The 25463-nt window shown below is 40.8% G+C and overlaps 1 protein-coding gene across 1 annotated transcript in view; it reads left to right on the plus strand.

Moving 5' to 3' along the window:
- Positions 1-25463, plus strand: part of p3h2 (prolyl 3-hydroxylase 2) — a 58589-nt gene that overhangs the window by 24661 nt on the left and 8465 nt on the right. The window contains exons 2-5 of the mRNA XM_079686048.1: positions 14609-14761; positions 15590-15779; positions 21956-22087; positions 23996-24123. Of these exons, the coding sequence (XP_079542174.1) occupies positions 14609-14761; positions 15590-15779; positions 21956-22087; positions 23996-24123 (603 nt within the window). The remainder of the gene's footprint in view (positions 1-14608; positions 14762-15589; positions 15780-21955; positions 22088-23995; positions 24124-25463) is intronic.

Genomic DNA, 25463 nt, shown 5'->3' on the forward strand with positions numbered 1-25463 from the left:
TGTACACCCAACAGTTTGTTCGTATTTTCTATTGATGTTTTCACTCTTAAATAGGCTTACTGGATTTACCGCAGAGATATATTCTTTAATTTCAGGTATTAAAGTTTTGTTTTGTCTTCGTGTTTTATTTTCCTTATTGGACACAACGAAAAAGCGCTTCTGTCCCAGATGTATGAGAAGCCAGAGGCCAATCTGCTGAACTCTCTCTATAGTGAAAAAACCTCCTAAACCAATCCCAGCTGGTGGTGGATGTGAAATGTCTAGCAGACAAGGATGAGTGTGGCATGATATTAAGCACCATGTGTCCTTTATATTACTGACTGTAGGAAGAGAATGGAGTGAAAACACATGAAACATCAAGTTTGTCTCTCACAACTGCAGCCCAAAAGCAACACGGCTCATATCTTCTGAGCTGGAATCCGTCTTTCGCCTCCCGCTGAGTGTTTACACCTCCAACCGATGTCTGCATTGCTTGCCTCCCCTTTTGCAGCTGAGCACTAAGCTCCTCTCCCTCATACCGTCTGACTGTTCAGCCCCGCAGGGATCTTATCCTGGATCCGGTTGCATCCTCTCTAGTGGTGGTCTCTGCAGGGGAACTAAGATAATATCTCAAGGGGAGGGGAGACACATGTACTGTAAACTTCATCTCACCTTCTAAGTGTATGGAAAGAGTATTCTGTTGGCAAGGAACCTGTTAGAGGACCATCTTGTCTTCCGAAAAACTGAAGTGAAAGGTGGAGAGAGGCTTCATATGATGGACTGCTGGTCATTTTAGTCATGCTTTGTTAAGGATCGAGGTAGCTTAGTCTCAGCGGGCATACCACTAGCAGCTTAAGAATGAGAGCCCTCTCTCCTTTAGGTAATCCTTAAATCATGCTGGCTTTTCTGTTTTTGCTTATTTTCTTGGCCATTCCTTGACATTTTCCATGTCTGAAGTATGCCTGGGGGCTCAGGGGGCTGCAACTTGATTGATGGGCTGTGTCTATGATGTATCATTGGACTGCCCTGTCATTGTTTGAGTTAGCCTTCAGAGAAAGATGTATCTATCCACAAGATGAAGGAAGCTTTGTGTGAAGTCTGACCCAGGAAATACTTCTCCAAAGCACTTCAACCTTTCATATCTTCCAAATCCTCTGACACTGAACTGTGTTTTAAGTTTTTTAGATAATGTTTCCGTCATGTGGGCCCCTTACTCGTCATCATATATGCTGGTAAACATTCTTTAGTTATATGGGAAGTTGCTACATGCTCACTTTCATGGGAAAATAACTATTTATTCAGATTGGTTTTTCATTAAAAGGCACGTTTTTGATGGCTTCCAATAGTTTCCAAATGAAAAAATCTCCTGTTATTCTTAATGTTGAAATTTTAGTGGAGTCGTTTATTGCCCGTTGTTTTCTAAAGTGTCTCCTTGTTGCAACACTAGATTGATTTCAGCATGAACAATTATATTTTACATTTCTCTGGGGTATGTAGGGGCTGGACAGGGTGAGAACTGCAGTGAGTCGCTCAATGAATGCTGGCTTTGTCTGCTGTGGCTTACATACTGGCTGCCACACACACACACACACACACACACACTCAAACAAACACACAATTACACACTTACACACAGTTCGTCATAGCGTACTCCTTTGTGCTTTCTTGAAGACTCTGTTGTGTTTTAACTAAACAGTTTTCTGCTTTAGATTTAACACTTTAACCTTATATCATGTTTACCTTTTCTTATTTTTACAACCAGTGGAAACGCTGAATGTGCACATGCTCATATTAGGCGGTGACCTTTATCCCCTGAGTGGCAGGCTCGTAAAGGTTCCTTCAAATGTGCTGAACCTTTTAAAGTTCATCTCAGAAGGGAAATCCCATCATCTCTGGAGCTTAATAGGGAAACCGAGTTAGAGGTCTTCAACATTTTGAAGTGGTTCAGTCTTTCTCCTCTGAGAGATATTGGTAACTTCTGAGAGAAACATATTGAAGGGGCCCTGTTAGGCTTTTTGGGGTATTCCCTTTCCTGTAGTGTGTTTTTATATCGTTTTTTGTTCATGTAAATAGTCTACAAAAGCTACACACACCCCTCTAAATGCCTCCCTGCCTAAAATGCCACAACTGTTCACTTCTGTAACAAAGTGACATCAATATGTTACACTTTAGACGCTTCTATTTGCTAGTGTTCCAACACATTGAACGTGACAGACTATGGGGCGGGACATCTCTAAGTGTTTGACTTGTCACAACAGAGCTGGCCAGCTAACCAATCAGAGCAGACTGGGCTACAGAGGGTGAAAAGAGGTGGTGCAGCACAGGCAGTTTGAGGAAAAATAAAGAGCTTTTTGAATATTATAAGTATGTAAACATGTCAGAGTAAAAGCACATAATACAAATATGAATCTAAAAATGTGCATAATAGGGCCTCTTGCTTTTTAGAAAATTGAGACATATTGGGATTCTCTCATGACAATGGAAAACCACCCACAATACTCATAGATTTAAAAAAAAAAAAAAAGACAGCGTCAAAAGATGGGGAAATGACAATATGTCAAATGACAATACATGTCAGAGTACTGTAACACCTATAGATATGCAGTGACTCTCAGCAAGAAGGCAACAAGGTATATTTTCCCAAAACATCCCACTTTTCCTTTAAGCTGTTTTCAACACAGTAGAGGTTTCTGAGGGAAAGCCTGACTGCTGGTTCCCCATGTGTGGGCTTTAGTTCCAGTCTGTATACACCTTCAATACACACAGCACATCCTCTACTGAAAGCAAAGTTAGAGAGACAAAACACAACTGTTAGTCACATTTCAGATTTCTGGGACCAGTTAGTGTGTTTTTCCAGTCTTGAAAAAGGCACCTTTATGTGAATTGAAACTGGTGGAGTGTGAGATCAGAGGATTGTGGCGTAAAAATAAGACGTCGGTCAGTGGGCGTATGCGGCTGTTTTTAGAAGTTCCAGAGAGAGAAGAGTGTGTGTGTGTAACTGTATTTTGGGCAGGGGGGAGAATGTGAGGAAGGTGTCGGGCGGAGGGCATGTAGGCGGCAGGGGAGGAGGGAGACATTATAGGTGATTTTCCAGCCCGTCTGCTTTACTTAAAACGTAAGCGCTTTGTGTTTGAGGTTTCCATACAAAGCTGTCTTTGTGTGTCCTGAAACTGCCCAGGAAGCCGGATCAGACATGGGAAAGAGCGTGATGGTTGACTAAGGGTACAGTAGCCGGTGTGGTGTCAGGTGGCATCAGGATAGCTGAGAGAAAAAGGTGGTGTAGCCTCTCAGTGTTAACTCCCACAAAGCTTAACTAAGCTGTCACTGGGGATGAAGAGGATAATGGTAGCAGTCATTTTCTACTATACATCTAAATGATGTCAGCCACAGGGCAGACACAACTACAGATGTACCAACAACACGTCATGTTGCCTGATCCAGATAAGCTCATAATAGATATTAATTGTGTTTTGATAACTCATATATTCCCGATCATGAGCGGCTGCTCCACATTCTTTCTGAGTTCAGAACGCATCGCTCAAGTACGTTCACTCTTATTTCTCCCTAATGAAAGCCAGCAGCTTCAGCGCACACAGCTCAGGCATGAAACACCACTACAGAGTCAACGGTAGCATTATTATTGCTCTACCTCTGTGTTCTCATTGATGTTCTGTCTCTGCCTGTTGTTTTTTTTTTAAAGATGGATGAAGGCCGGTCAAGGAAAGAGTGAGCGCCGTCATTCGTCCCGTGTCTATCACTGGGTAATGAAAGAGGCTTTTTAGCAGCGACAGTGGTGAGGCATTCCTTTGACATGACCATCTAGGAGGAACACACTCCGGCCCAGGGTGGGGCGAGGACAAGCAGAAAGAGGCCACTGTGCTGAGCCGTCAGCGGGACGGACAGATGAGAGAAAGAGGGGTGGTTGGATGGCGAGAGCAAGGAGGAGAGGGAGGGAAGACATCAAGGTGGACAACTTTTACCCATGACATCACTTAGAGGAAAAGCTCCCCTCATTTCTTTCCACAGCATGTGCTTAAAGTGTTAGCCATGTTGCATGTAACGTACACGCTGACCGGCTGGCTGGTTTCCTGCCTGGCATTGCAAACATATGAGTTACAGTCCAGGTCTTGTGTTAAAGTGTTATTTGACTTAGCAGCAGAGCAAAAACAAACCCTTGTCTGGTTCATTTAGCTGAGATTATCAAGCGACTAGTTCACACCTTATGTGTACAGTGAAGACGTTATGCGGCCTGTCTGTGCAGTAAGCATGCACTGAAGCAGCTTTTTGTCCATCAAAGTTAATGGAACGAAAGACTTAAGGGTCAATGATGGAGAGGTTAATTTGTCGAGGCTGTAATGTTTTCCTGTCCAATTTGCCTCACACTTACATCATGAGCACCCTTTGCCGCTTTATTTCAGTGTTCAAGTGTGCGTTTCGAAACATCTGCAAGTGTGTGTGTCCACCACAATGTCGTCTGCATCATCTTGTCAAACCCTGCTTGAGTCTGGGGATCTGCTGTATTGTCTTACAGAAGGGGATCTTTCAGTGTAAACGCTTGAAAACAGATGTAAGTTGTTTTCCAGACTTCTAGGAATTTCTGAAGTTCCTTGAACCGTCAATCAAAGTGTTCGCCTTGTGCCTTTTGAAACGATCCAGAGTGGAAGAAAGTGGGGCGTTCGCCTCATGGGGAGGTAATCAGCCAGTTGGACAAGCTTTCCTACAGTGAATTACTTGTGCCAGGCATTGGTGCCAATACCCTCCCTCAGCATCGCTTATACAGCTATCACTGGCAATACAAAGTTGGACTTAATAGGGTCTTTAGGCATATCAGGGAAATGTAAACCCTATTCTACGTCCATTTGTTCGATGATTTTACATGTATTGGCAAATAGTCTCATTCTTCTTTCCAACCAGATGTTCATATCAAAGTGCTTGTGTTTTCTCAGGCTTAAAACTCATCAATTTAATGGACCATGACTTTGAAAACTATAGAGACTTCATTGTTGATAGGGTAGAAAGACCACTCTGCATATTTGAGGATTCTCCATTATTGTACTTATCATGAATATCCTCATAAAGAAAGCTGAGTTATAATAGCCCAATTTTCAGGAAAATAATATATATTATTATAGGAAAGTAACAGCTCTATTATATCAAGCTATATTTTTGCAGCGGGACTTAATAATTTATTACTTTCTTTAGATTGATGGATTGTCTGTTTTTCAAGATGTTACTAAAGTGATCTGATAGTTATTATTGACTTATTGTTCCAGCCCTTAAATATGATAACAAAACGGTACTCGAAACTTTTTTTGATTGAATCAAGCCAATCTTTTAAATAATATTAAACTAAAGCAGTAGTTCAATAACTATAAAAGCTCTAAGTACTTTAACAGCAGTTGGTAGTCTGTGCTGCGGAAACAGTTCAAGTGGTACCAGTACTGTATTGAGTGTTGTTACCCTTCTGATAAATTAAGCCAAAAAGGAATTGAACAACCCCTTACTCAAAGTGTTTCCTCCCGTGAACCATTTACAGTGCAAACCCAAAAATGGACTTTCTTCTCTTATCATAAAGTTTACATCTTGTTGTGTCTAAACGGCTGAAATGTTTGGCTTTGTTATGTCTGCACTCAACCCGAAGAGAGATGATTATGTGGTTTACGTGCTTGTTTGGGGGATAAATACCTTTGCGACGAAAAGGCCTCAAACCCTCCACCTCATGACACAAATATTGGTTTAGTGACAGTAAACTTTCCCATTGGTCTGGTCAGCAAAATGACTACTGTGTTTAGAGACGAGTAAATATTCTTGCCATTAAAACACTCCCGGGATACATTCAAACATACAGTATAAGTGCTCCTTAAACAGATGGCTGTAAGGTTTAGGGCCCAGTTGTGCAGCAAAAATGTGATTCCTTGTGTTTATAAATCCATAGATGTAGTTTCTTAAGAGCTTTTGATAGTTATTATCCCTTTTTTTTTTTTTTTCAAAGCAGATCCCGGTTCCACTTTAATGTGGTTTAAGGAGAAGCTTTTCTTTCCATCCTTCAAAAGATTTTACAAGCACAGGTTGAGGTAAAACTTATTTTGTTGTTTGTCTGATAATATGAGATCCTCGGAGGTACATTCCTAAACAGCTGTATCACATTGACCTTTCAGACACCACCCCTCTCAGTTCACCTTAAAACGATTGTTGGCTGTATAAGGATGCTGTTGTCACGCTTGCAGATGTTTCAGCTGGAATACGTTCAAAGCAAAGTGGCTTAAGGCCATTTTGTACTGTATATAACAATGATCAAATCACCTTTCCAGGAATGGTCATCTAAGATTTAGCAGGCTAAATGGTTAATTCACTGCAGCCGTATGACATAAACAATTAGCACTCAATAGGAGTGACTGAAAAAAGCTGAAACGGTGTGGGTGTATTTTTATGCTTGAGAAAATCAAATATTTTCGAAGAAGTCCAATTTAAGTAATAGCTTGAATGTGTTGTAAGGTTTATCAGCTGGCAAAACTTTTACCTAACCCTCTGTTCAATGAGCAGGAGCTAAACTGCAGATCTTTTTTAGCAGGATTGTACACATTTGATTGGCCAATGCAGTGAATTATGAGTTGAGTTTGCGTTGCTTACACTAAATGTTTTTTTTTGGGTCTGAACACTGCCTTAAAGGTGGGGTAGGTAATTTTGGAGAAACCAGCTCGAGTGCGCTAGAATTTGAAAATACAGAGCCGGAAAAAATCTGCCACTTCCTTACAGAGCCCCTCCTCCAACACACACGAACGCACACATGATAACGAGATACGGCACGAGATAAGTTTGTGCACAGATGGAAGGCTGACAGGCAGGTAGGCCATCCAGTTATTTTAGCCGGGCCGGCTAAAATGATTGGTCGTGCTTTTTACAGTAGGGCTTCCACAGATGACATTTTTTGTATGGATTTTTTGTCAAAGCACTTAAGATATTCATTGCTATCGGGATGTTAAAACCTCTTAAGCCCTGCGGACCCGGTTCCGGGGCCGAAATCGCGTCATTTGCAGGAAACAACGTCAAAGGAACCTTAATATTTAATAAACTATGAATATTTTATATCTATATAACGGGAAAAACTAATTTAACTGATCTTTTTCATTTTTTTTCTCCAAAAAAAACACACAATGCTAACAGTGAGCCTCTCAATTAGCCCAGACGAAAAATGCTAACCTATTACTGCACCAAAAATCACTCCTAGCTCCCTTATTACTTATCCTAGCACTACATCCAACACATAGTTTATGATCCTAAAGGCACAGAATCTAACGGTGCCCACCTCAACACTGAAAGATACAAACTTGCGACGTTATCAACAAAAACGTACATCAAAACAAGTGGCGCTAGGTAGCCCACAACGCTAACATGGCTTACCTTTGTCTTTGTCTGGTCTAAACTGGTCTTCAATGGCATTAAAACGATAACAACGATAATGTAGTTCATCCATAGGTTGATATCCAATGTGGCTGTGTCCCCTTTGAAATGTTCTGATAATCTATAAGCAATAAAACTGCAATTCCGTTTTAAAAAAGTAGAGCAGGCCATTCCTACGCTCTGTAGCTTCATTGAATGCGCGAAGACGCCATCTTCTTTTTTTAACATGAGTGTGTGCGGGACGATTTCCCTTCGATTCTATTGGCTCTAACGATCAGAAAGAGATGTCACATGTCAACATCGAAGAAGGGGGGTCAGAGATAAGGAAAATCCACCCAAATGGCCCCAGAAGGTTTTTTTTTGCTAAATCTGTCTAAAAAGGTCAAATATAACTTTTTTTGCATCAATCTCGATACAGGGTACTTATTATATGTTGTACTTTGGATTCCTAAAGCTTTTATTCTACTAACCCATCATCCAAGGTTAGTTTTCACTATAAGTACAACATATTTTTTGGACGGACACTATAATTTACAGTTTTTTACCATGTTCAATCTGAATTGTCTTTAAAATAAAAAACATCTATATTGATTCTGACTTTTCTACATCCAACTCACAGGTTTATCATTACTTTGAGAAAAAAGATTATTAATTTAACCCTTTTAGAAGGGAAGATATGGTCACTTGTTCCGGGAATTTCATTTTCAAGCCTGAAACCTGAAAAACAGGCTTGGGGCTTAAGAGGAGCATTCCATGGAATATAACAAAAAGTGTATCCCGAGCCGGTTTCTCAAACTTACCTACCCCACCATTAAGGTGAGGGTACACTTAAAACAAATTCCTACGCCATGTCACCCAACTATGTGGGAAGAGAAAAGTACTTACAACAGTTTTTAACGGCCTAACTCACAAGATAATATGCAGGTAACGGCACGTACTTTCAGTTTCCTAGAAAGCATTTATGGCGTTGAACTCAGAGCTTGAGAGTTTACAAACCTTGGCCTCTGTCTCATCGCTGCACATCTGGCCAATCATGACAGGAAGTAAATGTAAATGCAGTGTACGATCATTGGTTTTGCATGCCTACGTATATCTGACCGGAGAAAGTTGTGGGTTGATGAGGTATTCAGACTGTTCAACAAAATGATAGTTTACACTTTCATTTACAGTCTGTAACCTTCTCACTACACGTGTACTTCTTCTGATTTATTGCAGCTGTATTTGTGTCGATTGTTAACCAGGATACTCACCTCTGTCTACTTCACAAGAGTTTACTAACCTCTTGGGGAACAGCTTGTCTATTTAGGCCAGCTGTTGCCAGGGTTCACCCTTGTTGAGCACATTTGTCCAACTCCTCTTTCATTATATGGGTGGTGGTTCTGCTTCTGTCACTCTCTGTAGCTCTCTGTAACTGTTTCAAGGCTTGTTTGTGGCATTTTGGATACGTGCTTTCTGTCACAACACCATCTCTGCATCCGTGGCGCCAGCCCAGGCCTATTTACATACCTGTGAATCAAGCACGAGGCCCAGAGGAGAAAGGCATGCAAATGTGCGTTTGCCTTGGCCCTGTCGGTGCCCACATCAGAGTCTCTCAGAGTGGCAGGGCGGTCCGGCAGCTCGGACACAGGTTGTGTTTAGAGAGGAGGGTAAGCTGAGGGCTCCAACTGAGTGCTAGTTATTCATCTCTACAGGTGCTCCTTTGAAGTTCATGTGAGAGGAAAACTGCACTCATGTGGTACGAGATGTACATTTCTGAATGTTTTCAAAGGTTTGCTTTTAGTGGCAGAATTTGAGAGTTGCTTTGATTTGAAATCGTGTTCAAATGTATTTCGGAAATCACTGATAGAATTCAGATCAATGTATCATTTATGTATTGCTAGCTCAATATATTTTCCAGTGTCTCTATTTGGAGTGAACTGACTTGCAAGTTAGCAGCTGCTTTTCAAGCATACTTGTATGTATTATACTTGTATATAGACTCTCCTTGTACTATTTCTATTCTATTTTATTTGTATTTACTTGCACTATTTATCTGTTTTATTGTGTTGCACTGTTGTTCACCTAAGATTTTCATTGACATATCTACACTGTAGCATATGTACAAATGACAATAAAAGCCTTGAATCTTGAACGAGTCACATCAACACTGCGGTTACACTGTCACTTTAATTCCATATGAAAAGTTTGTCCAGTCAGTTTTTTTTTTTTTTTGTATACAGACACCTACCCCTGTTGCTAACCATAATATTTCCCTACAATTTAACTTACGTTTCTGTAAAGTTATAACATATACATGATTAAGAATAGATAGTTTCCCTGTTTAACTGCATGGTATATGAACGTACCTCCAGCAGCAAGGCAGTCTGCAATGCAATTCCTATAATCCTTGTGTTAGACCATTTTGGACATTTGACATCAATCAACAAAATAATGAGCACTAGAAAAACACATGTCGGAGTGGCTAACACTGACTAAGGTTTTCACAGAAAATGACTTTCTCAGTATCTATTTTCTCCTCTTTGGCAGACAAAGCAGCGAGTCCTTTTGATTTACCCACTCCCGGCTGTTTCTAGGCTGCATTGTTTTCCATTACACTGTTCAGTATGATGGCATCTCACTTTTAAAGAAGCCCATGATTGATTTCTGCTCTGTCGTCATGAGAGGGTGTTTCAACCTTTCACTCTGGTGGATATATGAGCATCTGTTTTCAATCCAGAATCTCAAAGCTAGGACTATTTTGTGCTTTTTTTTTTGACAGTTTGATACAGTACTCCCAGAAATCATCCATGTTGAATTATCCGTCTCCATAAAATAGTAGTGACCATCTTGTATGTGTGGGATCAGTTGCTTTTAATGATTGTAAATCTATCACCCAAGTATGAGTCATGCACTGAAGCACACAGTATATATATTGTTCTTATGTTCTGCCTTAATGTTCCAGATAACTTCTGAACAAATTAAGGTTCTGGCTTTGATTTCGTTTTTTTCAAGTAATTTTTGCCATGAAAACCTGTTGATAAATCAGAAAAGCTGTCAATCTTAAACATTTTCCACATCTGGGATTTCTTCTCTCCAGAAAACAGATATTGCAGTAGACAACAACAGCTTTGTGTGTGATCTGCACTTGACCCTGTCCATAGCCCGGTTTGACTCGCCAGGTGAGTTCAGGTCTGTGGCTGCAGACTAACCTGCCCCTCACCATAGGATGTTTAGTCTCCCAAAGACATATCCGCAGATAATTTTCACATCCAGAAAAGCCAAGTCGATAGTGTCTTTAAGGAGGATGTTTCCATGAATAACCTTGGGAGAGTCTGTCAGGAATTTAGTAGCAGAGGCAATTTGATAAGAGCTGGGTTTTGTGCTTGAGGTTGCGCCATCACTTAAGAGGAAAATATTATACCCCCAGATTCACAAACAATGATTTCATCAGCGTTTATAGCATTCCACGATTTATTGTGTGTTGAAACTGAGTTTTCTGTTTACTCAGCTTTCTAAATGTGCAATCTGTATCACTTTTTCTGATTGTGATTCACATCTGCTTATTTCGTAAGAACTCAGTCAGCAAACTGTTATTTGTACTTGTATACATGTGGGATAAGTTAGCTGCTTGTATATTATCTGTCATGTTTTGCTTCAGTATTTAATAAATACAAGTCCTCAAAACTGCTGTTGGTGGAAAGCTGAATTTCATCCCCAATTAATATCAATTGTATTGTAAGTATAACAGTATGGCATGTTCCTCGTTGGACCAGTTATTCATATGGATGTGACAACAAAGCAGTATATTAGATACAGGAATGCCCACTTAATGCAAGTCAGGAGGAATATGAACTGTACTTGGGATTTGGTGATCATTCACAGAATATATGTTAAGTTCACTTTTTTAGACTTTCTAAGAGGGCGCGTTTCCTCTGCAGCGCGGAGCTCGCTTTAAGCGTGCCGAGCCGTGCGGGGCCCGTTTTTCGTTGCGTTTCCACTTGGCCTAGTACCGGCTAGCGGGTCCTAATTCACAATTTTTCTGGCCCCATAAAATCGTGGTTCTAGGGCCAGGTACAACCAGGCTGAGTCGGGCTGAGTATGCTAACTAGAGAGAGAATCGCTGGCAAGGGGGCTACAACTACAACAAGATGAACATATTTGACCGCAATTTAATTGTAATACACGTTTCAAAATGATGCCGAAGTAACAACATACTGATACCGGTTAGTAAAAACCATGAATTAATGCTTTGACAAGTCTGCAGACAAGACGGCTGGCGAAAAACCTTTTAAAATGCGTGTTTTCTAAATGGAGATTGGCTAAGCTAACGTTGTAAATGCTCCGACCGTCCACACTCACAACAACGGCCTATACAGACATAAATAAACCAGCGACTGTATTCGCCATGACACAGACAGTCTGTGGTTTGTACTTGTTTAACTTTTGTCTAGTTTCTGAACAGATATGAGGAGCTCTGAGGGCTAACAGCTAACGGCTGTGTTGTTTTTCTGGGGCTCTCATTGAAGATTACGTCACGGCTCCGCCTACACTGCGTTACTATAGATACTACCCCAGTTGCTAACTGTAATGGAAATGCGCCATAAAGTGAGCCAGTCCTAACGAGGCCTAGCCATACCGAGCGAGGCCGTGTAGTGGAAATGCGCCATAAGAGTCTACTACTGTATGTAGCTTTTACATACAGTATTTAATCAAACACGTCATGCAGGGCACATACACAGGACTAAATATGTGCCACCCACCTTTCCTAGACGTCATGCTTTGTCTCCTGGTGGCTCGAGCCAGGTGATCTGACCAGGAATGCACTCGACATCAATGCAACTCTTTGGCCTTTCACAGGTAACCAAGCGTGTCCAGCTGGGCTTTTCTCTCCTGCCTCTTCAAATGCCACATAAGAAGAGACTCGGTGTCTCACAGGAGAGTGTTTCTTCATAGAGTAGTGGGATGTTTGTGGGAGAGTGTCTGCTTCTTCTATCAGAACAGTAGTCCAGTGTGTGGTTTATTATGCATTGTGCAGCCTTTGTGGAAACAGTTTTCCTCCCCTTGTGGAAAACACTAAGTGCTTTGTTATTGTATCACTATGGGTCTGCACTCATCTGTGTACAGATTTCCCAGATCTTGGATAAATGTGGGAATTCCCAAGCTTTATCTTGCCAATTCACCTCATAAAACCCCCCAAAGTGAACAAAGTTTTCATAACAACAAATGTATTTCCTGGCAGACGTGGATCGGTGCTGAGTGTCATAACAGAGGCAGAGTGCGTTGAGAAGCTCTCTCAGCCAGTTGTGGTTTTGGCAGCCGAGCCGGACTGACCTTCTGAACTGTGAAACTCTGGGATCTGCTTCACATTTGCACCTGTTGGGACCACGAAGGATGTAAACAAATGTGATCGGTTGTCTCCGAGTTACTGTCACTGAGATTCGTTGCTGCAAATCCTTCATTCTCACCTCTCTGTGTTTTGTGCTTTACTCACTTTTTTCCCGGTTCGGTTTCTGTCAAACACGTCATAACTACCGGTTTCCAGTATCAGTTATCAGTACTGTATGCTATAGGGAAGGAATAGAAAATGAGATTAAAATGCAACAAACGTCACATAGTGGAATACATCTTTATCTTATTTTCTCTTTAGTGTTGAAACTTACTTGCTGTGTTGAGTTCATGGACCTGTGGAGTAAGAGGCTGTTGTGTAAGATGTTTGTGTAAGTTGACCGATGTTGAGGCTTGAGTATGATCTTAGGATCTTATCTGCTAGGCACCAGGGGGCTTCTGATGGTGGAGTTGTTCTGAAACTGTGTGTGTTTAGGGATAAAGATCATCTTAAATCTACAAGAAACTAGCTCGCACCAGACATCTGGGATCTCAACAAAGTGGGTTTTGGTTGAGAGCAGTTCCACAAACTTGTGTTGTGTAATACCAGAGAGTATATCTACATAAATGTTGTTGGAGGAAAGCAGAGGTATTGATTGGGAAGAAGCTTACTATGTAACTTCTCACTTATTTCCCCACTTCCTTAATTGTGGTCGTATAGTGGTTGTTCTGAATTATATCTGAAATTGGAATTTCATTTGTTCTGCACTGTTGACACTCTTAGACATCTGATCTAGAGCTAAAACTATTAGCCCATTAATCAATACGTTATCAAAAGAAAATAAACATGTTACGATATCACGATGGTCCCTATTGACCAGTTACTGATATCTAAATCAATATTTACAACGATTTGCCTCAAAAAAAAAAAGCTTGGTATTTATTTGATATAATAATATTAATACCTTTTATACAAAGCCATATCATAAAGTTACTTTTTTACCTTGGTAGATGAATGGCTTCTATGGGCTTCATGTTTGTCACTGACTACTGTTTGTTATGTGCATGTCCCCTTTATGGTTTTAAATGTAAGCAAAACAATACATTTATTATTTAAATGGCCTTGAGTTTATAAAACATATTCAAACACATTCTGAAGTACTTTTTCCGTTTGTGTTTATTTATTTGTCAATCATCTGACAGCTGCTCTGCTCTATATCCTCTTCAATCTTAAGACATGGTCTGCACTGTTTCAGTATCACTCGCAAACACAGTGTGTCTCTTATCGAGCTGACCAACTTCAGTGTGTTTATGCTGGATACATTTCTCAGAAAGAGACTGGGAGGTCCCTTATTTTTATTCTAATGCTCCCTAACTTTCAAACTTCTAAGTTCAAATACTTTAAGTGCAGAGACCTCATCCATCATATTAGTTGTTATGATGAGGGTTTTTCAATGACAGGATTTGCATGGATAAATCTTGTTCATTTTTCCGATTAATTTAATTCAGAGATATTACTTCCTTGAAGTCGATTCCAAATAACTTGCCAGTACGAAGCGCTTGAATGCACCCTGTTATTTGATTCTGTTTCGTTGTCCAAAAGCAGCCACAGAAGAACATCTGCAGATTTTCTGTTTGTGTTTCCTTTACATTTCAAAAATCTAGTTTCACACATTTCCAAACTTTTTTCAGATTTGACACCAATCATGTTTTCTTATGTCTGGATTTTGTCTGAGCCCTATGCAAATACTAAGAAAACATATTCTTCTTCTAATTACAAACTCATTAATTTCACGTGTCATTAATGTTTTTGCCTAACTACATCAGCTGCCAAGGTGAATTTGTGCCTCTGTTGTTACGAAGACTGTTTTATCATTCTCTGACTAACATCGCTTTTTCCTTCTCTCTCTGTTCCTCTCTTTAGTTGCAGCAGCCTCACAAAGCAGCGGCGGCGGCTCACACTTACTTCCAGGCCAACCCAGAGCATGTGGAGATGAGTCAGAACCTGGAGCAGTACAAAGACCTGCAGGGCGTGGAGGAGGACCACTTTGTGGACCGAGAAGCCCGGCCTCACCAGGTAACACAGAATCTAGAAACGTGTACACTATTATTTATTATTTAAGTCTATTTAATCTCTTTCATTAGTTATATCTTACCCCCTAGCACTTGACAATCACACCTGATAATGTTTAAGATAATACATTTGACCTGTTGGCATAGTTTTTCAATCCTGGCCAAAATGTCTGAATATTTGTTCTGCTTCACATCTTTGCTGTGCGACGAGTTATTGTCACTGTATGAAGGCGCCTTTGTGTTAATGGCCCTCAAAGTTAGTGACTGGAAACCTCTTCAGACCTTTAAGTGCTGTCCTGCTGTTAAACCCTGACTGCCGTAGAGTTTGGGATCGTTTGGGCTCTCATTTATTTACAGAGGCATATCTCTCTTCCTCAAGCTCCAACTTGTTTGACAGTACCTTCTCAACAAATCTAACAACTGCAGTATCTTATTTATACAAATCTAACCTGAATTAAACTCTGATGATGAGTTTTTAAGTATCTATAACTCCTCTTTGCTTTCCAATCCAAACAAGCATTTCTTAACGGATCATAAATACACATTGATCTTATTTAAAAAGTATTCATAAACTGACAGTGGGAATCCTGTTTGGCAGACATTCAGGCCAAGCCATCCCCTGCTCCTTCTGTTTATCCCCAGCTAATGAGCATGCAGGCTGTTCAAACTTTTTATGAACTGGCTATAGGTTTAACTTTACAAATATGTGCTCATGTTTAACAATCTCAATACTCAAGCATATCATAAAGAACTTTACTGCACACTGGAGGTCATAAATACTCATCCCATCATTCCTCACTCTCATGATTCTTCCATCTCTCCTCTCCCACAGCGCTCCTTTGCTGGAGCAGTGAGCTTGTATGATAAAGGCGAGCATGAGGCAGCCATCGCTCTGTTCGAGGGCGCTCTGAGGGAGTACTATCAGGCCGACTCCGAGTGCCGGGCCCTGTGTCAATGGCCCCAGAGGTTTGAGGGCCACGACTACCTCCTCTACCGCTACAGCCTTTATGAACTCGTTTCAGGTAAGAGCCCACATCTAAACAGGTTTATTTCAGCAGAAAACAGTTATTGAAATGCTTATATACTCAAGTAGCACAAGCCATTTCCACTAGATGTATAATCAGGGTGTCCGTGGGGTCTTAAAAAGTATTAAAAGTTGATAAATCAATTTAGCGAAAATTAATGCTATTAAAAAGTATCAAACGGCATTTTCCAAGGTATTACATTTTGTAGCTTGTTTTCAATAAGTATATACACATTGTCCAAAGAGGTTGTATTCTACAGTTTGCCTGAATGTAATCATTGCGTAGGTGTGTAGTGTGATTCTGTTTAGTTTATTTATGGCATCCCGTTGGATTTGACGTCATCTGAACAGGACATCGCACGCTCAATGCTTGATAGCGCGCGAAGGTCCGTTTACGCCGGTTGTTAAACAACATCGTTATGGGGAAATGCAGGTTTGCGTCCAAATGGTTGGAAGATAAGGAGGAAGGACAATCAATACTGTATGGAGTAAATGTTGCGCCAATGTAACTGATTAAAACTCAAAGTGGCGATGAGGTCTTAAAATGTATGGAAAGGGTCTTAAAAAAGGTCTTAAAATGTATTACATTTGATTTCAGGATTCCTGCATATACCCTGATAATGTAAATCAGCTATGCTTAAAATGGAGTTTGGAGCATAAAGGGGTCTGCTAAATAATTAGCTTGGAATTATAAAATTGTGCTGAATCAATAAAAAGGATCTACAAATTGGGACCATTCAGGGCAATAGAAGCTCTGTTATTAATGTGACACAAAGGAATAATCTCATTAATTCAAGGGGAAGCACTAACTGAAAGTCAACTTTGGACTGGTAAATGTCTGGATTTATTTTTAATATTTAGAGAAACCTTCAAATAAAAAAACAGGGTTATATTATAGCTGTAAAATCCCAGAATAAATGTAGACAATATGTGGATGATGGTGTATTCAGCTGTATCTATTCTTTAAAAGGGAAAATCATAGAAATAATGAAACAGCAACACTGTTAAACACATTTCTATTTGATTAGGACCATGACTTTTTTTATTTAGGGTGTGATTTCAGTTGTTTACAGCCTCTTTGTATATTATATCCACAACGTGTTGGTGTTGATAAGACAGCTGGAACTAAGTAAACAGTAACATTTAATTATTTCAAGCTGTAAGGGTGATTTTTCAATCTAGCTTCATCATTCATTATTATATTTAACACTTAATTTCCAGTATTAGCTGATTCTGAATGGATCCCCTCCTGTTCCGACGTATTAAGAGCTTTCTCTGATGTTCTCAGCCTTCTGAGAAACCCCACCTTTCTGTTTTCTATGGATTTGCAAATATCACTTCGTCTTCATTTTAGACACACCGCCCTCTGACAGTGGTTTCATAAATCCTGTCTTTAGTTTTTCCTAAAAGCCCCAAAGGTCTATTACAGTCCTGGATGAAAGGAAGGAGGCTGTTGAGTTGTGGAGCATTTTGTCATCTTATAGTGACTGCTCCCCCAACACGAGGATTGCTCTGCGTGGCTCTGAGCCCGAGCTCAGCTGTTGTTGTACAGATTGAGCCTGGAGACGCTTAGACGAGGCAAAACAACGCCCTTCACGCTCACTCGCTGATCAAATCTCCCTGGCAGTGTCTTGGCACTGGATGGAGGTTGGCACTGAGGCAACAGGCAGAGGAGATAACAGCCATGAAAAAGAGAATATGTGTTTTATTTTATTAACGGCATGTGTTCTTAAGAATAGGATTTTTCCCTAGAAATATTGACAGTGTAGGCTTTTCTGTGACAAAGTCCCTCTATAAGGAAAAATACTGTTTGTTTCAGTGAAGCTTCAAATAATGTTATCAATATCCATATCCATTGTTCTTTTGGATTTTACTGGCGCTCTACCAGTTCCACATATTGAAATGCAGATATGTATATGTTGCTGCTTTGGCTTGATTAGCTTTGAAATAAGATGTCCAACTATAAACACTTCAACGGAGATTCAGGATACAAATCAGAGCAGTGACAGTACAAAGTAATTTATTGGAAAAATGAACATAACTAAGGGACACCAGGTCCTCTAAACAGATGCAGAAATATGTTGTCCACAGACTTCCTTCAGATGTTCTTTGTTATTCATTGTTGGTTTACCACATCAGGGAGGGTTTGGGTAGTTGCATTTACTAGAAAACTGCCTCCAGAACATTTTTGGTTTTACATTCCTATTCAGAAAATGTATGTAATGATCACAGTACTCTAATATAGACCACATTACAGGCCCTCGGGAGTCATTTAACTCTACATATAATGCTATTCAGACGTGTTGAGCCATGGTGCAGAAAGATCCATGGCACAATAGATATCCAACAGATTTAACTGGCTGCTGAAATCAATATATTACATTTGGGCGCATTGAGTCTGCACTGTATGTTGTTGGCAACCTCTCTACACCGATTCAAAACAATAAATGATTGTTCAAAGTCTCCTAGAAATAAATCAAATAATACAAATAACTGTAAGTTCAGTCCAAGCTTAAGTTTAACGAAAATGGGTTGAGTGATATTCTCTGAGCAGTTTTTAGTTACAATCCTGGGATTTGGTAGACATGCTCTATTTATTACATCCTCAACCGTCCAGGAAACAGCCTGAGTGCACCCCCCGCCCCCCTGTCTCACTTAAGGACTAAAACGCTCTTCATAACCTCACTCAACGTGACACCTGAGGGCCCTTTCTTGGCATTTATTCTTAAAGGGACATTTTGGTATTTATATATGTTTTTACATTATTCTTTTACAAATGGCTTATGCCTAATCAATGTGTCATCTTATTGTTTGCTTTTTGATAGTATATCTTATATGGGACTGTTCATGTTTTAGAGCTTCTTACTAGCCGACCTTGCTGTTGTGTTTCTATGGAGGGGGCACTGACACCCGGCTGGGCGTAAGCCTACCCTCGGTATCGCGCACCTCATGAATTTGTTTGCCGAATTCTGCGCAATTTATTTTGAAGTAATTCAATTTGTACCTCAATTGTCGCTGACCTTTCTTCAAGCAACTGCTGTGCTAACCGACGCAAGCTAGCTGGGGATGTAATGGAAGCCAAACTTAACTATCCGTTTTTACCCATCACCAAATCACATATCATGTTAATGCAGTTTAGGGATATGATTCAAAACCAATGCCTCCATCAGCTTTGCACGGATGTACAGTAAACCATTAGTAATGATGATCAAACAGAAAAAAGGCAGCTGCACTGCTACCAGTCTCCACCGCTTACTTTTCTCCCCCTCTCTCTGCTGCTGATCTCTGCCCTAAACAGAGAGCAACATAATGACAGAGGTCACTGTGAGACCGTTCACGCTCAGCCCTGCAGCCGCTGGCTTTCATCAGACTGGCAGCCAGAGAGGGAGCCTCAGCGATATCTCATCATCGAGTGTTAGTCATAAAGTTTTAATGAGCTTCATAAATAACAAACATGTACCGCTTTAAGATCTTACCTTGTTTACAACATGCTGGAAAGCCAATAGGAGTCATGTGGGCCTCAACTCTCTTCCTGCAGAGAATCAGGCGTTTTTGATGTGGCGGGATGTGTGTATCCACAGCAAAGCATCAGATCATGATTACGTGATTACACATTTAAACATACACATCTACTTTGGTCAGTCGGGCTTTTGATGACACGAGTCAGGCCTTTCTTTCTGGAAGTCGAGGCGAGTTTTGCGCAGTAGCCGCAGCTTAATTTCTGACAAGTGTGCTTTGTCTCAAAAATGTATGGCCTGGTTGCATAAACACAGAAAACCAAGGGCAATTAGTTTTGGCCATGCTTTGTTTTACTTGCAATCAATGGATTATTTTCCATAGCACCACGGTAGAAAAGTCTGTGATTATGATGTTTATTTATGTTGAGATGACCTGTATGTATTTATTGAGAGTAATAGAATCCGCTTTGTGGGTTTAATAAAAGAGAAAGTTTTTCCTAGAATGACTTCCTTATGTTTTGATCTGATTTGCAGAGGAAAAAAGAAGCCCCTTACAGTGCGGCATGATTCTGGCCTTAAACATTTCATATTCCAGCTCCTCTGAGAACTCAGCTCTGCTGTCTGAACACGAGGAAAGTAGCGCTGCAGCTGCTCAAAAGTGACCTCACTGTATATTCAAGCACAAACACAAACATACACACATGCTATCGTCTGTTCGTCTGGCTCTCCTCTCGACATAAGGAAATGATATGTAACACGCTGTAAAATCTGTTTTCCCTGAGGTGGTGATGAATCCTGTATTCTGTCGAACCCTCAGGAAACACAAAGACATGAAAACACTAAACTGTTATAAAGGGAACAACATGTAGTTGATCTACTTCACAGCACCAGCTGTTGGACATGCTGTATTTGATACAGATCATCAATTCAAACTCTATCCTGTGTTTTCCCCCACAAATAACAGATACTTTAACAAAACAGGACAACAGGTAACAAAAGACACCACTGATGCGCTTTAAAAAGTTCCTATTATGCCTTTTGGAGTTTTCATTTTCCTGTAGTGTGTTGTGTAGGTTTTTGTGAATGTAAATGGTCTTTAAAGCCTAGAATCCCAAAGATCCTTTGAAAGGGAGTTTTTTCCCACACACCTCCATTAGACTCCTATGTTTACTTATGTTACTTAATGACATTACTATGTAACACTCGCACTTCTAATGGCTAACGCTCCAACACATTGTACGTGATAGGCTAAGGGGCGGACATCTCTCAGCTGTTGACCAATCACTAACCAATCAGAGCGGACTTGGCTCTGGTTTCAGACAGAGGGTGAAATCTCAACATCCGTTTTTAAATGCAGTTTTTGTTGATTTCAGTTTATAAGGATATGTTCTCATGTTTAATAGTAATCTCTGTATTATAGTATACAACACAAATACAGCATAAGCTAGTCAATGTCGTTTTGTCTGACAAGCAATTCATAACTTTCAGCTGGTTTGGAAATGGTCCTTTACCCCTGAGCTGATATCACACCAATGATCTCAGCAGTGTTAATGGCTTTGAGCTGCAGACCATTTGTAATAGTCTCCGTATTGCACTGGTGCATTACGTTACCAACAGACAAAGGTCCAGTGGTATTAGTCATACTGAATATATAATCTCTGTAATGGAAGCTGATAAAAAATACTGGTTTGAAATATCTTGGACTGATCAAATCATTAATTCAGTGAAGATAAAAAATCTATTCCTGGAGAAGTAATCTCAACTCTGGCTCTACCTGAAGTTTCTTCCTTTTCGCATCCAAAGAAAGGTTTTCTTTTCAAGGTCAAAAAGTTATGTTATGAGAGCATTGTAAAGCTCTTTAAGACATTTTGCAAAAATGTTGGAAATTAAGAAATGTTTTAGAACTATTCTGGAGAAAAGTACTTTGATTGGACATGTTCCTCTGCACTTTTGGTGCAGTTATAAACTACTTGCAAACACGACTTTTGCCATTTACATTGTGGATTACCAAGCTTAACTGAAAAAATGTGCAGGTTTTGTAAATAAGAGTTTACTATCAGACTGCTGTTTTGTATAAAATCCTGAGCTCCCCTCAGGTATAGGTGATAGTAATACTGTCCTTAACCAACACACAACACAACAACAACAAAAGCCACATGCAATGCAAGATTCTGCTTTTTATCATCAAAGTGGACCTATCATGCTATATTTGAATAATATAGTGTAGGACCATACCTATATATGGCATATTTATACTTTTTATTTTTCAAAATACCAAACAGATCATGCATTTTAGCCATTCCTCATTTCGCTCAATTTAACACTGTCTTTGCATGGGCTGATTCTGTGAGAACAGCACCATCTACAGGCCTGGCATATGTACCACAGCGTCTCCAGCGCTTTCAAACGGCAATGTCTGTGGCTGTCTCCTCCTGATTGGTGGAGTTGGCCCAATAGCCGTAGCGCCACTTCTGTGACGTCATAGAAGTGTTCATATCTGTAATCAGTCTGTATCAAATCTGTTGCAGCCCCTTTTCAAGAGATTTGGGTATGGAGGAAAATAGAGAGGGTTGTGTTTTCTGACACTTGGTGAGTTCCCTGGAACACCGGGGGACACATATTCATGTATAAAAGACGTACAAAAGTGCATTTTGCATGATAGGTCACCTTTAAGTTAAGATTGGCAAACTGATCCTGTTTTGTTCATCTGTTGCAGATCACTTCACTCAGGTGCTGCACTGTGAACACGAGTGTATTCGAGACCTCGCCACCCGGCCTGGCCGCCTCTCTCCCATGGAGAACTTCCTGCCTCTGCACTACGACTACCTGCAGTTTGCCTACTTCCATGGTAAGTTCAAGAACTTTTAGTGTATTTACTGAAATCATTTTAACCACAATTTCAAAACACTGAAGCACAGGGAACAAGACAGATCCTGAACACACACACGCACACACACATACAATAACTCATAGTGACCACAGTTGCTACAAACAGTCAAAAGTTGTCCGCACCCCTTTTAAAGGTCGACATTGTTGCACAAGAATGAATGACATTATCTTGTGTGTTTGCCTGGCCAACTTTTATATTGGTGTATCTGGTCTCATCTCGCGGTCTCAGGTGTGTGTGTGTGTGTGTGTGTGTGTGTGTGTGTGTGTGTGTGTGTGTGTGTGTGTGTGTGTGTGTGTGTGTGTGTGTGTGTGTGTGTGTGTGTGTGTGTGTGTGTGTGTGTGTGTGTGTGTGTGTGTGTGTGTGTGTGTGTGTGTGTGTGTGTGTGTGTGTGTGTGTGTGTGTGTGTGTGTGTGTGTGTGTGTGTGTGTGTCTGAATAAAAGGATAGGCTCAGGTCTTTTGTTTCTTGTCATGAAATACTCTTCTAGATGAGGGCGTTGGCACGTCAACAAAGCGTAGTTGGGAAAGTCTTTGTGCCGAGTGGATGTGAGATCACTAGATTAACTTTAATGAACGATAAGCATGTGGCTCTCATAAAGCAACGTGAATCATTGGGTCTCTGCAAACACACTCAGAGCACGCTTTGATTTTATTTTTAACAGCCTGTGTGTGTGCCTTTGTGTTTCTGGCTGTCTATGTTTATAAGTCTCTATGTAATATATCGGATACCAAGCTACTTTTTTTTACAACACTGAGCAAAATTCATTTATATCCAGCATAATAAGACTATATTTTTTAGCAGCATGTATTCAGCTGGCCTTTTTACTTCTTCTTCTTTTTCCAAATAATAAATCAATGTCAGTAACTCCTTGCCACAAGTCAGTAATCTGAGTGATTGATTGGCTGGACAGTGTCCTGCTGTGATTTAGGCTCCTCAGTGGCTTCACATCACGCTGCAGTGGACGTTTGGCATCACTCAGCAGCATTGTGCTTTGGCTGTCTCAGATTCCGAAATAAATTCTCAATGACGTTTTTCTGTTTGACTGAGCTCATATCTCCAGACTCTTATTGACCAGGGAACACTCAGCTGAGCTGACAGCAGCAGAGTTGCTGCCTCAGCCTCGGCCAAGACAGGAAGTCTTTGGTCAACCCTCATCTTTACAAGCTAGTAAAAAGTGTGTTTCTATCTGCACTTATCGGCTGTCGTTAGGTACAAGGTGTGTGTGTGGGGTTACAGATGTGATTGTGGATCTGTAGTCTAATGAATATGAATTAAAGTGTGATTGCATATGTGTTGTAGGCTACAGGACAGTCCTGCTGTACGTTTGTCTCACTTCATCACTGTGACAATTCCTGGCAAATCTCCTCAAAATGGGGTGTGTGTGTGTGTGTGTGTGTGTGTGTGTGTGTGTGTGTGTGTGTGTGTGTGTGTGTGTGTGTGTGTGTGTGTGTGTGTGTGTGTGTGTGTGTGTGTGTGTGTGTGTGTGTGTGTGTGTGTGTGTGTGTGTGTGTGTGTGTGTGTGTGTGTGTGTGTGTGTGTGAGAGAGAGAGAGAGAGAATGTTTGTGTGTGCTTTTCCACTATGTCAACCAGAGCCAATATTTTACTCCATTGTGGTAACAGTTTGGAATGTCAGTCTTGATGTATACAAATAGGCACACACACACACACACACACACACACACACACACACACACACACACACACACACACACACACACACACACACACACACACACACACACACACACACACACACACACACAGAGAGGTCAGCAACCAGTCCATATTGCTAAAGGGTATAAAAGGTTAACTTTATTCATGTTCATATGTTACACCACTTTAACTGCTTTCTGTCTCTCTGTGCAGTGGACAGGCTGGAGGAGGCGCTGCAGTGCTCTCTAACCTACCTGTTATTCCACGAGGAAGAAGAGTCCATGATGGACAACGTGGAATACTACAGAGAGGAGCTGGGACACGATGGCAAGCCAAGAGAGGTCAGGATCCGCTGTTCTCATGGGGTGCGGAGGGTTATTGGTGATGGCTGAGAGTTTAGAGAGCCGTGAACAAACCATGCCAATTTAAAATGTTGGAAGTCAGGATTGATTATGTTGCTCCTCTGTAAAAGATGACAATGACTTGGCATGGGAATTATGCTCTCTTAAGTTTCCTTGTAGAAAGATATTATAGTAATAATTATAGTAAAAGTACAATTTTAAGCTTTTGTTTTTTGGTATCTAAACCTCAAACTTTGAAATAGGACAACCAAGGCAGTTTTGGTGTTCTCTGGTAGACTCAGACTGACATTATAGAAATGATATTATAAATGTAAGCAGGGTAAACATGTTCTTGTAGAAACTCAAACTATAAGAATGAAGCTGAAAAAGAAAGACAAGCTTGTTCTCCTCTTGGATTTAGGTATAGTTAGTTGGATAATTAGGAAACATTTAAACATCCTCATTAAGGTCTTCAATTTGCTCAACTGTATACTTTGTCAACTGAGGTAATGGGAGGAAAAGTGTGGATTTGAGCGGAACTAGGAGACTAGCAGGCTGTTTTCTGTGTTTCTTGGATAGGTTTGCTACTCTCGCTTGGCAGCTACCGCCTCTTAAAGTTTGCTTTTCACTTGTATATGTTCTCCGTCCAGCTGGAAGTATTAGGCAGATTTTGCTAGGTCAACGTGTTAACGACAACATATTTCTTCCTCTGGGCTCGCTCTTTATGATCTCCTTGCCCCCCTGGTCATCATAACACTCCGAATGATTCAAGGCTGAACGTCTGCCCGCTTCAAGAAAATTAAATGAGTTAAGTCTGGCTACTCATCAGCTGCTTTAGCATTGAGAATGTGTTCTTTTCTCAAACTCTGATCAGCTGCTATGAAAAGTCAAGCAGCGCTTTGTTGAAGTCTCAATTTCACAAACTCTCCTTTTCCTAGAAAGCCTGGTACTCATTATGTTGAGCAAGACTCCCAGCAGGACTGTGTGTGTGTGTGTGTGTGTGTGTGTGTGTGTGTGTGTGTGTGTGTGTGTGTGTGTGTGTGTGTGTGTGTGTGTGTGTGTGTGTGTGTGTGTGTGTGTGTGTGTGTGTGTGTGTGTGTGTGTGTGTGTGTGTGTGTGTGTGTGTGTGATAAAGAGAGGCCTACTTGTTGCAGCGTTTCTGTTTTTCTACTCGTAGCTTACATTTTTCTAGCATTAAAGTATTTTCACTCCCCTCAGTTCACAGATCAGTCGGTAGCCCTGCGTCCCCCCCCCCCCCCCCCCCCCCCCCCTCTGGCCTCGGGGAGACCATTTAAAGAGCCCTAGATCTCAGTGCCAGGCCCGACCTGCCAAAGAATCCT

This window comes from Notothenia rossii, assembly GCF_949606895.1.
Source record: "Notothenia rossii genome assembly, chromosome: 1".
NCBI classification, from domain to species: Eukaryota; Metazoa; Chordata; class Actinopteri; order Perciformes; family Nototheniidae; genus Notothenia; species Notothenia rossii.